Source organism: Typopeltis vanoorti, chromosome 16 (assembly GCF_054136105.1).
Source record: "Typopeltis vanoorti isolate ZY-2024b chromosome 16, IOZ_Tvanoo_1.0, whole genome shotgun sequence".
Lineage (NCBI taxonomy): Eukaryota > Metazoa > Arthropoda > Arachnida > Uropygi > Thelyphonidae > Typopeltis > Typopeltis vanoorti.
In genome coordinates, this window is record NC_143564.1 from 25,107,401 (window position 1) to 25,122,254 (window position 14,854).

At 35.3% G+C, this 14,854-nt stretch overlaps 1 protein-coding gene across 1 annotated transcript in view; it reads right to left on the reverse strand.

Moving 5' to 3' along the window:
* The window catches only part of Dhc98D (Dynein heavy chain at 89D), a 1,285,966-nt gene that overhangs the window by 398,280 nt on the left and 872,832 nt on the right, over positions 1-14,854 (reverse strand). The window contains exon 45 of the mRNA XM_090406627.1: positions 630-863. Within this exon, the coding sequence (XP_090262753.1) occupies positions 630-863 (234 nt within the window). The remainder of the gene's footprint in view (positions 1-629; positions 864-14,854) is intronic.

Below are 14,854 nucleotides of genomic sequence, written 5' to 3' on the forward strand. Positions count from 1 at the left end.
TCCAGAGTAATTTATTAAAAAAAAGGGTGGCACACCATTTGGCAACTCTTATAGGTCTTCTCTTTTGCATTCTTCATAGGACTTTTGTCCTATGAAGAATGCAAAAGAGAAGCACAAAACCGTACATGGTGGAAGCTCATGGTAGTCAACCTCCTAGAAGGAGATGACATCTGACAAGAGCATATTTGTTTGGGCTATGCTTGCATTATTATGGATGGATATTATTAGCTGTATTGTCTGTGTATTTGATTATATGATTATGTCTGTGTATTGGAAGATCTTGCTTTTGAATGATAGGTTAATATCATACATATAAATGTTGAATAGTATTGGAGAGAGAACAGCTCCCTGTGTGACTCCACAAGTTACTGGTAGCTCTCTACTGCAGTTTGGCTTGATATGTGTTATCTGTTTTCTATTTTTAAGGAAGTTTCTATATTTAGTACTTAAATAATAATAATAATGTTGATGGGAAGTTAATCATGTGGAACTATCATAGTATCTTGTACACTCCTTGAAAATACCTATCAGTAATCTGATAATCATGATAATATTCACATCAATAACAGGGAATTTTGTGTTTTTTGTAATAGTGTATATAATCATACAGCAATTTTCAAATGGCTAACCTTTTCAACACTGATAATTTTGCTTTGTTCTCCAATCTCTCTGCTTTTAGTTAAAGCAATATTCTGTTTCTCTTTAGCTTTGGTAGAGTTTTCCTCAATTACTTTTAACAAAGATTCACAGGCACTACTCTTTTGACCAACAGCTACTTGCTGGATGTCAAGTTGCTCTTGAAGAACAGTGATCTGGGAACGTGCTTCTTTTATTTTATTCAAGCCCTCATGTAAACGTTCACACTAAGATAAAAATAAAACATAATAAGATGAATGGTATTATTTTACAAAGACAAATATGCACCATTTAAGTTCTGACAATTAATGGTGTTATAAATGCTATAGCAAATAAAACTAATATCTTAACATTTCCTGTGATTTATTCTTTTATTCAATTACTAGTATCCTATTTATTTATTTATTGCATGGCTTGTACACATGGTTAAAAGACAATAAGATAAAATACACATGAATATAGATAAGATACAGATATTGATAATATGAATAAAAGAAAGTAAAACATCTACATTCAGGCAAATACAAATATAAAATTTATGACAAGCATCAGCCAGAAGATTAATCATATTTTAACATTTAGGTTTTTAATCCAGTTGATTGCCTGTGGGGATAGGTCAAAGATATCCTTAAAGTCACCTGGATATGCAGTCAGCTCACATTCCTGTATTATATGGCGAATGGATTGGGTCTCGGCTCCACAGGAACAGTGAGGATTTGGTATCTTACCCCACTTTGAAAGTGAGTCTCCACATACACCATGGCCTCTACGAATCCTGTTAGCCATCATCCATATATTCCTGGGAAGGTCAAGTCCAGATGGAACATCCCACCTACTCACCAGACTGTCATTCTGGCTAAGAAGCTAAGAAGATTATGGGTGGTTTTTATGGCAGGTCTTCTGGATTTTAGTCTATTAGATAAAGCATCTGGAATAAATTCATGTATTGGGAGGTTTTAGTTATTTAAAATTCTTTTATATTCACAAAGCAGGGCTTCCTGTCATCGCAGTTCCGGAGGAGCAATATGGCTCAGAGTGGGGAGCCATTGTAAGGGTGTACTCCTAATGCAACCCGTTATTATTAAATGCAGAGTGGAGTAAAGTTGAGCATCTAGTTTATTAACATGGTAGCTATTGAGCCAGACAGGAGCACCGTACTCTGCTGTACTGTAAACTACACCCATGGCAGTGCACTGCAGAGTTGTGGCACTTGAGTCGCATATAGTACCACAGAGTTTCTGAACTATGTTATTTCTGGTGCGAACTTTAGTAGTGATATTAATCATATATTAATCATGCTGCCAAAGGTTGGTCGATTGGTAGAGCCTCTGCTACTAATGGCTCAGTTAAGTAAGTTTGAGCGCGGTTAGTACCAATCATTCGATGCTGTTGGCACACTCTCCCTCGATGAGTCTTTGGACTCCCTGGAGGTGTCAAATAATAATAATAATAATAATAATAATAATATGCTGTTTATATGACAGAGTTCTATCCAGAGTTATTCCCAGATATTTAGGTGTCGGATTAAACGAAATTAATGTTTTCCATCAGCATATATCTCTGGTTTTTGATTTGCAAGTCTATTATTGAGGTGAAAGCAAGAACATTCGGTTTTATCAGAATTTGGTGTTAATCTCCATTTTTTACACAACTGCCATAAAATTTTATGGACTTGTTGCTGATCGCCAAAGCTAGATCATCTGCATAAGCAAACTTGCTGCTGGCTGTTTCAGGAATATCTGTGATGTAAAGACTGAAAAGCAGTGGTGTGAGCACCGAGCCCTGAGGTAATCCATTCTTAAGCACTCTCTGTTTACTGGTGCTTCCTCCAGAGACTACCCTGAAGTATCGACCACACAGTAAGTTGTTTAGGAGATGACCCAATTTTTTACATGGGATGACCTTAAGAAATTTACATATGAGTCACCCCCCTCCAAACAGCATCGTAAGCCGCTGTTAAGTCAATAAAGACTGCAGTAATCTTCAGGCATCTTTGAAATTCTGCTTCAATGTAGGTTGTTAAGCTAAGAACTTGATCTGTGCAGCTGTGATCACTTCTGAACCCTGCTTGTTCTATTGGGACACGTTCCAAAATTTTATTGCTGATCCTATGCAATATTAGTCTCTCCAACAATTTGTAGGTTGCACTTAAAAGGGCTATGGGGCGATAGCTTTCAGTTCTGTCTGCTGGCTTATCTGGTTTTAACACAGCAATAATTTTTGTCCTTTTAAATTCTTTAGGAACACAGCCAATTTCAAGTATATTGTTAAAGAACTTAGCCAGCCACAATCTTGCATAAGGTCCACAGTGCATCAGGAATTCATTATGAATATTGTCAAATCCAGGAGCCTTCCCATTTTGATATTTTGAAATGCCGAGGATATTTCCTCTTGGGAAAAAGGAAAAGAGAATGATTCTTTTGAGTTACAGACTTCATACCCTTTCGTTCATGTTTTACCTCTTTAGTATGTTCTTTATCTATCGGAGCTCTAGAAAGCGAAACAATATGAACAGCTATCTGATTTGGATCAACAAGAGGAGATTTCTTTGGTACAGAGGGGCTTGAACCAAGCCTTTTAAGTAGCGACCAGGCTTTTCTACTAGTGTTTGAAATCTGTGTTTTCAGTTATTTGAATCCACTTTTCCCTACGAGCAGCATTGAGACTGTAAAGCAGTTCTTCTCCTATCTCAGGAGCATTACTTTCAAGGAATTCCCGATACAGGGATTTGCTTTCATTGGACCATCCTGGCATGTATTCTTTTTGGTAGCTCACTGCTATAACTACTCCAGTGAACCGTGTATAGTTTTTGTAAGTTGGGGGAATTCTTCTAAGGCATGCATCTAGATCTGCAGTGAAGTTTTCCCAGTCAGCTTTTTGGAAATTCCATCTTGGTCTAGGAAATGATGTTATCACTGGAATTTGGGCTCCTAATTCCATAAAGATGGGATGGTGGATCTCAAGAATATGTCTGAAAGTCTGATTTTAACTATCAGTAGAGACGAATCTCAAATCCCGGTTATATTTCTTATTCCAGGTTCTTGATTTAAAGGTGCCTTTTTCGTTGCATCAAAAACCAAGTGAAGACGGTGTTGATCTGCCTATTCAACTAATATTTCCTAGTTTTGTTCATTCCAATCATATTTCCAAGAAGCATGATGACTGTTGAAGTCCCTAGAGTACACCGCTGGGTGGGAATATGTCTGTAGAACATCATTTGGCCAAACAGTTGCAGGTGGTTTATATACATTCACAATCGTGATGTCTGCTATTTTAACAGCAATCTTATGGATTTCGTCATCAGTAGAAGAAGATATCAGCACAACATTCTCAATACCGTTTTGGACATATGTTATGCTGCCGTAGCTATGACTGTAAGTTAATCCTGAGAATGTCGTAGCCAGGGATTATTGCTCTAGATTCAACTTGATCTTCAGTTTCGATATGTGATTCTTGAATGAGAAGTAGATTAACGTTTTTTCTTGTAGAAGTTTGGAAAGACATTAACATTTTGATGCTCTAATACCCTCAACATTTAACTGGCAGATACGGATATTATGTCCAATATTCCTTATCAGCTAGTTTGAAGAAGAACCGTTGTAAAGATTTTCAGTTTAAATGTGTAAACATGTTCAGGAGATTGCACAATTGCACAATGGTCTGGCTGCCAGTTGCTTTAGCTCTTTAGCATAACCCAGGGTGCACCACAAGGAGGCGAGCTAGAATTGCACCCCAGTTATTATCCGGGTATCCTATTAATATTTTAAAACTATAATATACAATAAAATTATTTAGAGGTTTGGGAAATCTTTCTTTGGAACTGTATTTTTCATGTGTTTTATTGCAAAAAATTTTATTCAAAAGAATTTTCTTTCTTGGTCTGAAACTAAAATTTTGATCAGTATTTAAATATATATTAAAATATTATCAAAATATATTTAAATATATTGCTTTAGAAGATATAATATAAGATCTGATAATTTAAATTAAGGGGATATTAAATCCTATATTGTTTTAAACCGAATAAGAAACTCAAAGATCGGAATCAAAGAGTTTCATGCCGAATATCGTAAACTATAAAAGTATCGGCGACTACTTGCATAAGCTAAAGTACATAGTACAAACTAGGGCAACTCATAGCAAAGGTGGAGAAAGTTCTGATTGCTATTCTTAGTATTTTCCATAATGTAAAACCCATCTCCTAGGAGATGTATGATGTTTTACATTATGGTTGGAGGTCACTACCCAGACTGGTTTCGATCTTTATTGCATCAGTGAGTAGCTAGACCAAAAATTATACCCACCATAATGTAAAACATCATAGATCTCCTAGGAGATGGGTTTTATGTTATGGAAAATACTAAGAATAGCAATCAGAACTTTCTCCACCTTTACTACAAGTTGCCCTAGTTTGTACTACGTGCTTTAGTTTATGCTAGTAGTCGCCGATACTTTTATAGTTTACTATATTCAGCATGAAATTCTTTGATTCCAATCTTTGAGTTTCTTATTCGGTTTTAAAACAATGTGGGATTTAATCTCCCCTTAATTTAATTGTTTACATTGCCGAAATGAAGCCTATTGGTTCTTTATTTTTAAATAATTTATGGGTGCACCTTTTTGACAACTCGTATAGCAGAGTATACAAGTTCTTTTCGCTATACCCCTAGTATAATTTTTGATCTAGCTACTCACTGATGAGATCTCAATAAAAATCAAAACCGGTCTGGGTAGTGACCTCCCACCATAATGTAAAACATCATACATCTCCTAGGAGATGGGTTTTACATTATGGAAAATACTAAGAATAGCGATCAGAACTTTCTCCACCTTTGCTACGAGTTGCCCTAGTTTGTACCACGTACTCGGACTATGTGCTTTAGCTTATGCTAGTAGTTGCTGATACTTTTATAGTTTACTATATATATATATAGTTCACTATATGTTGAAAGTTTATTTTTCACTTGGTTAGAGTATAATAAATTTAGTTTAATCCTTTATCCAAGTGTGAGCAAACAAAGTTTGCACCTGAACGTATCTTCAGGACTGGGGTAAGGTGGTACAACACCAGGGCACTCCTTGCAAAGGTGGAGCAAACTACCAACACTCCTATCTCAGTATCTCCCATAATGCAAAACACATCTCCTTGCTATGTCTAATGTTATGCATTAAGGGAAGGGCTACAACCCAGACTAGTTTCGACCTTTATTGAGGTCTCTTCAGGGAGAAAGATGTTGAAAGTTTATTTTTCACTTGGTTAGAGTATAATAAATTTAGTTTAATCCTTTATCCAAGTGTGAGCAAATACACTTGAAAACACACACACATGAAAAATAAACTTTCAACATCTTTCTCTAAATCCAGAGTAATTTATTAAAAAAAGGGTGGCACACCATTTGGCAACTCCTACAGGCAGAGATAACCTGCCAATGCTTCTGCCTGGTATCTCCACTTGGGCCTGGCTCCCGCTGAAGAGACCTCAATAAAGGTCGAAACTAGTCTGGGTTGTGGCCCTTCCCTTAATGCATAACATTAGACATATCCACAAGGAGATGTGTTTTGCATTATGGGAGATACTGAGATAGGAGTGTTGGTAGTTTGCTCCACCTTTGCAAGGAGTGCCCTGGTGTTGTACCACCTTACCCCAGTCCTGAAGATACTTTCAGGTGCAAACTTTGTTTGCTCACACTTGGATAAAGGATTGAACGAAATTTATTATAGTTTACTATATTTGGCATGAAACTCTTTGATTCTGATCTTTGAGTTTCTTATTTGGTTTTAAAACAATGTGGGATTTAATATCCCCTTAATTTAAATTTAAAACAATGTGGAATTTAATATCCTCTTAATTTAAATAATGTTTACATCGCCGAAATGAAGCCTATTGGCTCTTTATTTTTAAATAAGATCTGATAATATTGAAGTCTTGACAGGTAACAGACTGATTTGGAGGAAAATTGTAGATAGAAAGTTAGTAATGATGTAATTGCTCATGTAGTACTATCATATCCTGTACACCCCTTGAGGGTATATATCAGGAATTTGATTAGGATGATTATTATTTAAATATATACTGACTTTCATAGTTTGTACATTCGGTTATCAAATAATGATGGATTTAATATCCACTTTACTTATATTATTTTGCATTACCAAGCTGAAGCCTTTTGGTTCTTGATTTTAGTAAATCTATGTTGACTACTGGTAATACATTTGTCTGCTCCTTTACCTTAACTGAAGGTTTATTATGTATATCACACGTGGACTGTCAAAATTCAGGATTACAACAAAGTGTTTAGTTTCATATCATGTCATAATCACAGCATCATTGAAGCCAGATAAATTTGGCAATAATAATGTTATACTTCCACTGGTTTCTTTTGACATGACAGTAGATGAGGCTCTGGATCAATAATCCAGATGATTCTATGTGGTATGACAAAAACTGCATATACCAGAGATAAACTTCCCACTTTATAACTGTCTACATTCTTTGAAAATAAACCTCTATATCACAGTCTCCACCTTTGAAATGCATCCTCTAAATTCTATAATCACTTCATGAGTCTTTAATCAGTTATCAAACACTTAAATATATCTCTTACAATCTAGCACACAGCCTACCTTCTCTGAAAAAAGTGAAAGACTGCATTTAGGCATATGAAGCTATAATACCCATTCATATAGTTTTCAACCTTTCGTGTGCACATGTCACACACTAGTCTCAAAAACACTAACTTTCAGGATAAATAACAGTGGTCCAAGAAGCCCTACAATATTTAACTTTCCATTCATATTCTCTTTGATACTTTCTCTATGATGAGCAGTGACCAATCTATCTTAATTAAAATCAATATGTTATGTGTCAATTAATTAGTTCATTTCAATCAGTTCCATGAAAATTCATCAACAGAAAATTTACAGAAAAAGAAATTCATCTAACAGAAAAGTTACAGAAAAAGAAATTCATCTAACAGAAAATTCAGATAAAAATCAATTCATCAAAAAAACAATTCTCTGAATGACAATTCAGCAAAAACAAATTATCAATAAAAAAACAAAAAAAAAAAGAACATCAATGATTTTCAATAAATTACTTTTCACAATTCACCCAAACACTTATTTACTTTCAAAATACTGTTTAATTGTTTTTTGTTAAAATTATTTAACATTACTGTCTGATGAATTTTCCATATTATTTAACATTACTAAGAAATAGAAAGAGCAACTATTAGGGAAAGCTACCAAAAGAGGTGGATATATATAGACTAAAGGGAAAGAGAGAACCCAGCTGCAAGATGGAAAGACCAGTGAAGTGAGAACATGCAAATGATTAATCTTAGATGAGAAGAAGGTTTTTGTTGTTTACAGTATATTTTTAGAATATCTTGTCAGCATGTCTTTGTACTGTGGTAGGATAATGATGGACACTGTAAGTCTGTTTGGCACTATGTTATTCCCAATCCTGCCACCATTCAACGACTACATTTTACAGCACTCACTTCAGGATTGTGTAGTATGTGTTGTGCTTTCAGCATGGTGGAAACTCAGCAGATAGAAATGTAGCAGGTAAGAGACTGGGGAGTGCATAACTGCATAAAATATAGAAAATGGGAAAAGCCTAACAACACTGATATCAACACAAATGAAGTGGCTGTGGTAGGGATGTACTGAAAATGAGTGAATGCTGGCAGAGAGAAAGAGATGAGTAGCATAACTGAAGATAGGGAAGATAAATTATGTGGAAATGAATGTAGTCTATTTAGAGGATAGTAATGACTGGGTAGGTGATTGGTGATTGAGAGTGATTTGCTTGAAGAGAAAGAAATACTGAGATAAGAAGATAAAGTGAAATAACCTTAATTAGGAAAATGAAAATCCTAACTGATGTGAAGTGAAAAAGTGGTGTAGGGAATGAGAGAAAGTTATGGTAATCAGAGAGAGAGAGAGAGAGAGGGAGTAAAGGGGAGGGACTGAGAAAAAGGCAAGATAGTGTAGGAGTTAGGGTTGGAAAGATAATAGGAAAAATTGGGAGTGCAAGGAAAGAGAGAGAGTAAAGATGCACATCAACAAGAAATGAATAGAGCAGTAATAGGCTTGAGGTATGGAGATTCAATGATTCCTAGAGTGCAAAAGAAAATGCTAGAGGATTGCTTGACAAGATAATACATAGAGAGTGTGACTATGACAATTAAGCAAGGTGAAAGAGCAGATGAGATGAGTGTGATAATGAGTAGAAATGATCTGAGAGGTAATATTGGATGAGTGGTGAGGGTATTCGCTCTCCAGCCAAAATGCCGTGGGGTTACATCCTGCCATGATCGTCTGTGAAAGTACTAGTGGTGGCAGTGGGCAATAGACGGCATTGATGTAGTCGCAGTTAGTTGTAAGTTGGTGGAGACAGACAGCTGTAGAGTAGGTGTCCTACATCAATGAGTCTTTGGACTCCCTGGAGGTGTCACGTAATAATAATAATAATATAAATCAGGTAGCAAGAGATTTGAGATTTGAGATTTATGCTTGACAGTAAGCATGTTACCTAGATATGATAATACAGAGATGAGAAGAAGAGCATCAAAAATGAATGGAACAATAGTGAGAACGTTGAAACAGAGGCTTTCATTATGTGGATGATTGAATTGCATTTGAGGATAGAAGACAATGGTGTGGGAGGGATAGACTGCATTTGAAAGGACAGGTATTTGGAGAGAATGCTGATTACAGGGCAAATGAGAGTATTGGTGGAGATAAACTAGAGTTGTCTAGGTAGATGAAATTAGGGGTGGCCTGTGTAGATGGACATTAAGAAAATGGGGGAACATACAGTGTTATGTGGAGTCAAATGGAGTCTGAAGGGAATAATAATAAGTATAGAAATACTGACAATTCATTGACGTTTCTTTATATGAATGTCAGAAGTATCAGGAAGAGAGGAGATGAATTAGTGGCAGTGATAGCCTTAGCCTCAGCTGGCCAAAAGATTATTGGGATCAGAAAAACATGGTTGAATGAATCCTTTCTTTTAGTGTTGCAATGTGATGGACATTCATTTTAAAAATTATGGACTTTACAACCATGTTATAAATAACTATTTTAATTTCCCGACATTTTGACTTTCATATAAAGATCATCATCTAGAGTATATACAAATATACATGGACAAGATGAGTTACATTACACACAGTAAGCTAAAAAAACAATGATTTGATAACCGGTTATTCTACTGGCATGACCTCTAGTGAAAAAAAAAAAAATTACAAATTAATTAATTATTTAGAAATGACATCAAAGCTAAATTCTATTTAAGATAACATGAGAAAAACATTCTTTCTTATTGATAGTCTTCTTTCAATAACAATGATGTCCTATTTTTAACATTGCAATTGTTATCTTAGATTTAGGATTCTGGATTACCTACAGTCCTGTTTATAGTTAACTCTTAGAGAGAAAGTTTCCGTGGGTAGAATATGTACCTTCCATATGCTTGGGATTTTTAGACCATCATTATTGTTCAGATTGTGATGGTTGATAAGAATCTCACAGGCTTCCTTAAATTTGCGTTCATACCATGTCTTGGTGTGATGTAAACAACTGGTGCTTTTCCAGTCAATTCTATGTAAAGTGTTCAGGGTATGATCAGAAAGACCAGCTTCACCATAGTTATTATATTTAATGTGCCATTTATGTTCCTTTTGTCTGATAGGAATTGTGCATCCTGTTTCCCCTATATATATGGTATATTACAGATGCAATAAATACGGTATACACCAGGGTGGACCAGCAGAGGGAATGGGTCTTTGGATGAGTTGACTAAGCTTTTTAATTTTGCAGGAGGTTTAAAGTTGGCTTTGAGGTTGAATTTTTGTAGTATTCTGTTTATTTTATCTGATGTCCCTTTAATGTAAGGAATGATTATAGTTTTATTGTAGTCTGGTTTATCTTTGTTTTTTATTGAGGTCTTGTATAGAATTTTGTTAATAGTGTTTTGTTAAAATATTGCTGATAACTTTAAATTTGTCTTTCAGCACATTTTCATTGGAGCAGATCTTCAAAGTCCTGTTTTTAAGAGTATTAATAATACCTAGTTTTTGTGTTGGATCTTCATATTCTTTCATATTCATGTGGTGGTAAGAATTTATGTGTATATATATTGGTGTATGTGTCAGTTTCCAGTACACAGTGAAGGAAAGACTGCCAGAAGGAAGACGTGTGACAAGTGTATCTAGAAACGGAAGTGTGTTCTGTTTTTTAATCTCAATTATGAACTGTATGCATTTGTGTTGTTTGTTTAGGTGGCTAAGGAAAGTGTCCAGTGTTTGGCGGCCATGGGATCAGATCGCGAAAACATCATCAACGTATCCAACCCAGACTTTGGGTTTTAAACTATCCAGATCAATGAACAAACTGGATTTTATTTGCAATATTGAAATGGGCTTAAGGTTCATCCCAAATAACATGGCAGACAAAATATGTTTATAAACCGCCAACATTTTAAATATAAATCATACAAAAACAATAACAAGTAACTTAACAAAACACGAATTAACGGAGGTGAAATCATTAAAATCAAATCCCAACATCGTAATAATGAGAGCCAATAAAGGAAGTGCTACCGTTATTCTAAACCGGACCACTTATTTAGAAAAAATGAATCTGCTAGTCTCGGACAATAGTACATACCAACATTTTAACTACAACCCAACCAACAAAATAAAAAAGAAAACAGAGAAAAAACTGCTTAAATCTATTACTGCATGGCCTGAAGACACAGTCAAAAAACTTTTTAAATAATGAAACCTGTGGTGCAATCATAATTAAAAGAAACACACGTATTAACTACAGCGAAAATTATTTAATTGTAAATATTTCATCCTAATTATCTTAGGACATCATCAGTACAGTAGTTTAAAACAATAATAGGAATATTATTGTTTTAAACTATAAACATCCTAAAAAATTACAAATATTTATAATTAAATAATTTTCACTGTGGTTAATACGTGTGTTTCTTTTAATTAATCAGTCAAAAAACTACTTCCGTACTACGTTTGTTCCCCAAGAATTTACTATCTACCAAAGATACACAAACAAAACATACCACTCCGGCCAATAGTCGAAGGTATAGATAGCCCGAATTATCATCTAGCCAAGAAATTAGTGGCAACACTCAAGGAGTTGGTAGGTCATTCTCCCTCCTATATCAGAAACACACAACACTTCATAAACATAATCAAAGACATTACATTAGAAAAAAATGATTTATTAGTCAGTTTTGATGTCTCTGCCCCCCCCCTTTACAAATGTCCCAATCAATGACACAATACTTCTTTTAAAGAATAAATTCCCTCCAGATATCATAGTGCTCTTTGCGCATGTATTACATTCTGGTTATTTTGTTTGGCAAAACGCTTTCTATCTACAAAAAGAAGGCACAGCCATTGGCTCGCCATTATCCCCCCCCCCCATTGCTAACTTTTATATGGAACATTCTGAGCAACATTCACTAGATTCCTCTCCTTTAACCCAAAGCCTGGCTTAGATACATTGACGATGTTTTTGCGATCTGGTCCCATGGCAGCCAGACGCTTTCCTTAGCCACCTAAACAAACAACACAAACGCATACAGTTCCCAATTGAGATTGAAAAACAGAACACACTTCTATTTCTAGATACACTTGTCACACGTCTTCCTTCTGGCAGTCTTTCCTTCACTGTGTACCAGAAACCAACACATACTGGCCAATATATACACATAAATTCTTACCGGCACATGAATATGAAAGAATATGAAGATCCAACACAAAAACTAGGTGTTATTAATACTCTAAAAAACAGAGCTTTGAAGATCTGCTCCAATGAAAATGTGCTGAAAGACAAATTTAAAGTTATCAGCAATACTTTTCTAAAAAATGGTTACAGCCAAAACACTATTAACAAAATTCTCTACGAGACCTCAATAAAACACGAAGATAAACCAAACTACAATAAAACTGTAACCATTCCTTACATTAACGGGACATCAGATAAAATAAACAGAATACTAGAAAAATACAACCTCAAAGCCACCTTTAAACCTCCTGCAAAATTAAAAAGCTTAGTCAACTCATCCAAAGACCCATTCCCTCTGCTGGCCCATCCTGGAGTATACCATATTTATTGCACCTGTAATATTATACCATAGATAAGGGAAACAGGACGCACAATTCCTATCAGACAAAAGGAACATAAATGACACATTAAATATAATAACTATGGTGAAGCTGGCCTTTCTGATCATACCCTGAACACTTTACATAGAATTGATTGAAAAAGCACCAGTTGTTTACATCACACCAAAACATGGAATGAACGCAAATTTAAGGAAGCTTGTGAGATTCTTATCAACCACCCCAATCTGAACAATAATGATGGTCTAAAAATCCCAATCCAGCATATGGAAGGCATATATTCTACCCACTGAAACTTTCTTTCTAAGAGTTAACTATAAACAGGACCATAGGTAATCCAGAATCCTAAATCTAAGATAACAATTGCAATGTTAAAAATAGGACATCATTGTTATTGAAAGAAGACTATCAATAAGAAAGAATGTTTTTCTCATGTTATCTTAAATAGAATTTAGCTTTGATGTAGTTAGTTTCTAAATAATTAATTAATTTGTAATCTTTTTTTTTTTTCACTAGAGGTCATGCTAGTAGAATAACTGGTGATCAAATCATTGTTTCAAATCACTTGTGGATACTCCAGATGATGATCTTAACATGAAGATTGAAACATCGGGAAATTAAAAGAGTTATTTATAACACCGTTGTCAAGTCCATAATTTCTAAAATGAATGTTGAATGACAATGATATACTGATAGGAATAGAAATAGAAGGGTATGGTGTATTTCGGCAGGATAACAAAGGCAAATGCGGTGGTGGACTACAGCTTATGAAATGAAAAGTGACAAGCTGTGTCTTCTCAGAGCAGAAGATTTGTAGGGAAAGAGCACTAATGGTTTTGAGAGTACATGGTATGAGGTAGGGTGGGTAGGACAAGATTTTAGTGAGGTGTTGCAATAAGCCAAGGAATACAGAGTTTGAGGAGCAAGAAATGTTTAGGCAGTTGCATTTGGCAAGTGCAAAGTGAGTGATCATTATGGGAGAATTAACCAATAGCAGGATAAACTGGAAAGAGAAAACAGCATGTAATAGTAAGTGAAATGATTTCTGAAATTCTTGAGAAACAAATGCCTCAGGCAGCATGTAGTAGAAGAAACAAAGAGGCTCAAGAATTTTAAACTTGGTCCTGGCATCAGAGGACCTGAATGTAAGTGATATGTCATCCCTAGTTAGAGAGAGAGTCATCATGCAGTCTTGACTTCAGGGATGAGTAGACTTGCAGATGTGTCAAGAAGAAAGAAATTTATGTGGAAATATAAGGAATGTAATTAAAATAGTTTTAGAAATCTGCTTGGGTCAGTTCCATGAGTGGAAGAATTGGAATGGTGATATTACCACTGCTTGGGAACTAGCAAAGAATTAGCAGCAATGGCAACTTGTATATTTGGGATGAAAAGAGAACACCATTTGTGGTAACGTGAATGATTAACGATATCAAATGGTAAATGTAGATGAAAATGACATAATGGCGAAAGTATAAAGAGAGGGATGGAGAGAAGATGCATGATGAATATAACACTCAGAATAGGAAAGGGACTAGCATGGTAAGAAAGGCAAAACTTGGATATGAGAAAAGATTAGTCCTGAGATTCAAGGAAAATCCTAAGGAAATCGTTGGTTATGTGCAGCCAGTAAGAGGAGAAATGATTGTGGAAGAAACATTCTTGGATGAAAATGTGAGTAATGAAACTAATTAAGAATCTATTGGGATATATCATCCCTGGAAAAGAGGGATGAATTATTATTATTATATGGGCACCTCAATGGAATCTGAAGACCCATTGTGGGAGATCCAATCTATCCACACAATCTATCATATCTATCCTTGAACCATTAATAGACAAAGCACTCAGAACTGACTCTAGCAACCCATTCCCCTCATTCACAACTCTCCAAGCAAAACATCTAGTCCTCACACCCCTACCAGCCACACCTTCATTCCATTTTGGTCCTGCTAGCAAAGTGCTGAAACAATTTCCCTGCATCTATCCTATAAAATCCTTTAAGCAACTTATATGATTCCATCATATCCTCCCCTCTTCTTCTTCTGTCA